Source organism: Anarrhichthys ocellatus, unplaced genomic scaffold (genome assembly GCF_004355925.1).
Source record: "Anarrhichthys ocellatus isolate YVR2014 unplaced genomic scaffold, GSC_Weel_1.0 scaffold3846, whole genome shotgun sequence".
Taxonomy (NCBI): domain Eukaryota; kingdom Metazoa; phylum Chordata; class Actinopteri; order Perciformes; family Anarhichadidae; genus Anarrhichthys; species Anarrhichthys ocellatus.
This window is the reverse complement of record NW_022283820.1, coordinates 1-5,133: the sequence shown is the minus strand read 5'-3', so window position 1 is coordinate 5,133 and position 5,133 is coordinate 1. Positions and strand designations below refer to the sequence as shown.

The following is a 5,133-nucleotide window of genomic DNA, read 5'->3' as shown; positions in this document are numbered from 1 at the left end:
CTAGCTGGCTAATTAGCTAGTTTTTTTAAATTCCCGCATGATTTTATGCTGCAGTGGAAATGAGCCAAACAGCAGGTTTGTGTCCAGCAGCAGCGGTGGGTCGAACTCCGCCTCACTCCACGCCACTCTGGAGAAAGACAAGCTAGCTAACGTTAGCTATCCAGATATCCATCTTTGGCGATGCGTCCGCTCTCCTCCCAGCGAGCTGTAACACTTTACCGCCCCACTGATGTGGTTTATTGTCATAAAAACTACAGTCGCCATTTTCTTTTGTACTCGTCGAGTGATAACTGAAAACAGTTCAAAGTCTGTTAGACTCCTGTTTTATTTCTATGAATAATACAATTGGTACAACCCTCCTCTTTGACCATTTCTAGAGTTAAACTGGGACGACACACTGAGCTTCACAACAGAAACTTTTATACTTACATTTACACAGTCTATGGTTTTATTCCTAGAGCTCATAGTGCACACAGAAATCTGTTTACTATCCATCATCCAGTGACATCTCGTCTAAAAGAAACGTGTTCAAATGAAAGAGAAGAAGTTTATCTTTCTAACGATACCAAAACATGCATATTTGACTTGACCACGTGACCCCAGAGGAGCTCCTTAACCTCCCGACCAAACATCTGGATTAACTTCTAACAGTGGTTTCCTTCGGTAGGAAGCGCTGGCACCTGTTTCCTCCAGAGGACACCGTGAACCTCTACCCGACCAGGATCCCCTACGAGGAGTCCAGCGTCTTCAGCCGGGTCCACGTGGTCCACCCGGACCTGAGGAGGTTCCCAGCGTTTCATGGATCCAGAGCGCACGTCGTCACTCTGCAGCCTGGCCAGGTCAGGACTCTTGATTTTAATAATATAGAAATATCATCACATTATCTGCTAAATGGGACCGGAAAACTCATTATGTTCTTGGGCCAGAAATATAAAAGCAGTTTCTCTGAAGGTGTTAAATTTCATTTCATGAGATAAAAACGTTTGTCATTTAAAGAACTTCAGTAGACATAAGAGTAGAATAATGGTCACGAACTCTGGGTCGTGACCGAAAGGACAAGGTCGCGGCTACAAGCGGCCGAAATGAGCTTCCTCCGTAGGGTGGCCGGGCTCAGCCTTAGAGATAGGGTAAGGAGCTCGGTCATCAGGAGGGAGCTTGGAGTAGAGCCGCTACTCCTTCGCGTCGACAGGAGTCAGCTGAGGTGGTTCAGCATCTAATTAGGATGCCTCCTGGACGCCTCCCACTGGAGGTTTTCCAGGCACGTCCAACTGGGAAGAGACCCCGGGGAAGACCCAGAACACGCTGGAGGGATTACATCTCCCAGCTGGCCTGGGAACGCCTCGGGATCCCCCAGAATGAGCTGGAACATGTTGCCGGTGAGAGGGAAGTCTGGGTCGGCCTGCTGCCACCGCGACCCGACCCCGGATAAGAGGAGGAAAATGGATGGATGGATGGATGGAGCTCTAAGCTCATTATTACACTTCATTAAAAATAATAATGACCCCAAAAAATGTTCATTAAAATAAAACTACAATCATTTATTTCCTAATCATTTGAATTATGTATTTTTTTTGCAAATAACCCTTAAAATGGAAATTAAATAACATTTTAGCATTTTTTTAAAACTTTTTTTCTTCTCCAATTGTTTGAATCTCTGTTGATTGTATTTATTTATTATCTATAGATTTTCCATTTTTGGACAGAAAGAGCTTCTTGTCGAGTCCTGCGGTCCCTCTGGATGTTAATTATTGACCTTTGGCCTTAAATCTCCAAATCAGTGAGAAACTTGACTTGGATGATTCTCTTAGAACTACTTTAAACAGAATGAATAGTTTTGGCTCCACGTCTGTAAATCAAAAGATGATTCCTTTTGTCCTGTGAATGCTGAGGAGGCAGTAAATCAATGTGTTTTAATCAGGTCACAGTATGAATGAGTGAGGGGTCTGCTGCCCTCTAGTGGCTGGTATCAGTACAGCTGTGTCTGCAGGTGAGTGATGTGTTTGTACCTGTTCAGGTGCTTTATGTCCCCAGACACTGGTGGCACTATGTGGAGTCTCTGGACCCCGTCACGGTCAGCGTCAACTCCTGGATCGAGCTGGTGAGAATAAATCATGTCTGTTCAGTACGGAAGCTCATTCCAGCTGTTTGTGACGAAAGAACAGGTGACAACAAATGCGAGCATCATTTTTATGATCATTCTTTTTTTCCATCTGTGAAAACCAGTAAATAACGTTTTGGCAGGTGATTTTTACATATATGTATATTATTATTTTGTGCAGGTATTTATTGTTGTAATACTCGTTCCGGCCACAAGAGGCTGAAGTGCAGCACTGATCCATGTTTTAATAGATCTGTACGTTAATCCCACAGGGGAAATGTTTTCACTACAGCAGCATTTATGTTAAAGCAACAATAACAGAGTAGAACATATTAAATATAAAAATGCACAATATATACAACAAAAATATAATAATATTAAATGAACCAACTAAACAATAGTGCCAAGATTTAACCATTTAATGAGGACTAAAAGCATTAATGTTCTCCAGGTGACCTTTTTATTTAGATAACTTGCTAAAACACAATATTATATTTACTTTGTGTTCAGACTGCATGAAGGAGTGAGTGGTGTTCACTTCAGCCTCTTATGAACAGAATACGACAACAAATAACTCTTAAAATACCCGTCAAAACTTTGTTTGTTGTTGTTTTAGTGACGAAAAAAAAGTAACTTTGTAAATGTATCCTGGTAAAACAGTTTTATTTGTTGATTTTACTAAATGTTTTTATTAATTTATTAATTTATTTAATTTATTCATCAGTTTATTTCTATCGACTGTCTCACTGAGCTTTCTGTTGTTAGTGTCTTGTTTTTGCTGCTTTGTCTGTCAAAGCACTTTGTAAACTTAAAGGTGCCATATAAATAAAGTTGTTGTTGTTATTATTATTATTATTATTATTATTATTATTATTGTTGAGGTTTGAGACTTTTTCACTGGTTTTCACAGATGATAATAAACGTAAAGTAACTTTACAGATTATCCCAGAACAATAAAACAATCATTGTTTAACCCCGTTCTTCAGTTATAAACACTTTGATTATTTTGTTCTCACTGTCCTCTCAGGGCTTCCGTAGCTCCTCTTGGTCCTGAGGAGCTCCTGTAAGGTCACAGATCAAAGCGTCTCCATCGTGTGATCTTTTAGGTCTTCGTGTTCTTCATGTTCTGGTTTCTCTGCTCCGACACAGGAAGAGGACGACGTGGAGCGAGTCGGCGAGGCCGTGACCAGGACCGTGGCCTGCGCCTTTAAAAGAGACGACGACACCGACGACTGGCTCAACCCCACTGAGGTGATGAAGGTTATTACCTCCTCACATCTATAGTTCCATTGTTATTACAGAAGGTCAAGAACAACCAAAAACACCAACTGTAGGCATTTTATAAGGCTGACGTCAGAAAAAGTTAAATATTTGACTCGCTTCTCACTATTCAAGGAATTCTATCTATACGACATTAATATAATAGTAGTTCAGCTGAACGTTGAAGTGAGCGTGGCATCTGGTGGAATACAATGACCTCTCCACGACTTCAGGAATGTGCTGTAATAGACATCAGAGACTCGCTTATTCTAAAGGAACTCTCTGTACTATCTGGTGTGTGTTGTGTTCCTGCAGGACGGCGTAGCGTCCCATCAGGACAACATGCAGAGTGTGAACCTGGCCCTGAGAGCTTGTGCTCAAAGACACAACAAACCGACCCGGGACCAGAGAGACGCCGGTCCGCTCAAGCGGGACTCTGGAGGACAAATAAAGGAAAGAATCAAGGATTCTGTGGCCTTCAGGGTTCCCTTTGGACCACATCTCATCGCGGTCTTACCGGAAACCACGAAACATCTGGAGGTCCAATCCCAAGTGGAGGAAGAAGAATGTAGAGACGGTTTAACTCGATGTAGACCAGCTGGCCCTGCAGATGGGACCCACGAGGAGCTCGTACTCGCCACCATAACCACTAACGACCTGCTGGACTGTCTGCTGCACCCGGATGTCATCGCCCGGGTCACGGAGCTGCTACTGGAAAGACACACAGGAAGTCACGGAAGCACCAACGACATGAAATGAGCCCAAAGCAACGGTCCGACGTCAGAGAACGGTGTGCAGAGAGAAAGATGTTACGGCTGCAGAGATCTATCCTGTGATGCTTCCTTCACCGTGACTTCCTGTCTCCTCCCGCCTCGGCCCCCTGAGATTAACAACCCCCAGATGTGAGAAGTCACAGCTAATCGTAACCTGATGCCAACGTTTCCTCTTGTTGTTGTTGTCCTGCACGATAATCCGGTTTGGGTTCAGAAACATGGCCACCAGAATCAGTTTAGTATGCTAATGAGCCTCCTAATTCAAGATGATACGGCCGAGATGTTGAATTTGTTTGGTAATAATGTCTCTGTGTCGTTGGACGACCACGTAATGCTGAGGAAAGACGTGCACGAGTACGAGAACAAAATAAATAAGATATTTTATAAATAAAGGCATTAAATAAATTAGATATCCTGCACTTTGTTTTCTGCCGACCTGATTGAAGGTATTCCCAGTTTTAACATGAAAACAAGATTTCTTTCTTTAGTTATTAAAACTGATAATGAAAACGCACAAAAACAAGTTTTAGCATCAGCTGTTACAGGACTTCATAGAAGACTTGAAACTAGAGATTGAGACCATAAACTCATGTTTACAATGTTTACTGAGGTAATAAATCAAGAGAGAAGTAGAGTCATTTTCTCATAGACTTCTATACAACCAGAGGAGTCGCCCCCTGGTGGACACTAGAGAGAATGCAGCTTTAACGCATGAAGCTTTGGCGAAGAAAAGCTGTGTTGTAATGCTACATACATGCAGCATTAGCAGCTAGCAGGCTACATTCGTCATCCATGTAGCATTAGCAGCTAGCAGGCTACATCCAGCACCCATATAGCATTAGCAGGTAGCAGGCTACATCCAGCACCCATATAGCATTAGCAGCTAGTAGGCTACATCCAGCACCCATATAGTGTTAGCAGCTAGTAGGCTACATCCAGCACCCATATAGTGTTAGCAGCTAGCAGGCTACATCCAGTATCAATGTAGCATTAACAAATAGC

The 5,133-nt window shown here is 42.7% G+C and overlaps 1 protein-coding gene across 1 annotated transcript; it reads left to right on the top strand.

Moving 5' to 3' along the window:
* Positions 1–667: 667 nt before the first annotated feature.
* LOC116379182 (HSPB1-associated protein 1 homolog) lies at positions 668–4,760 on the top strand (the record flags this gene model as incomplete). Its single annotated transcript, XM_031841121.1, has 4 exons — positions 668–839; positions 2,015–2,098; positions 3,248–3,349; positions 3,674–4,760. Coding segments are annotated over 4 exons (802 nt in total), but the record flags the coding sequence as incomplete, so codon positions are not given.
* Between the last annotated feature and the right edge of the window lie 373 nt (positions 4,761–5,133).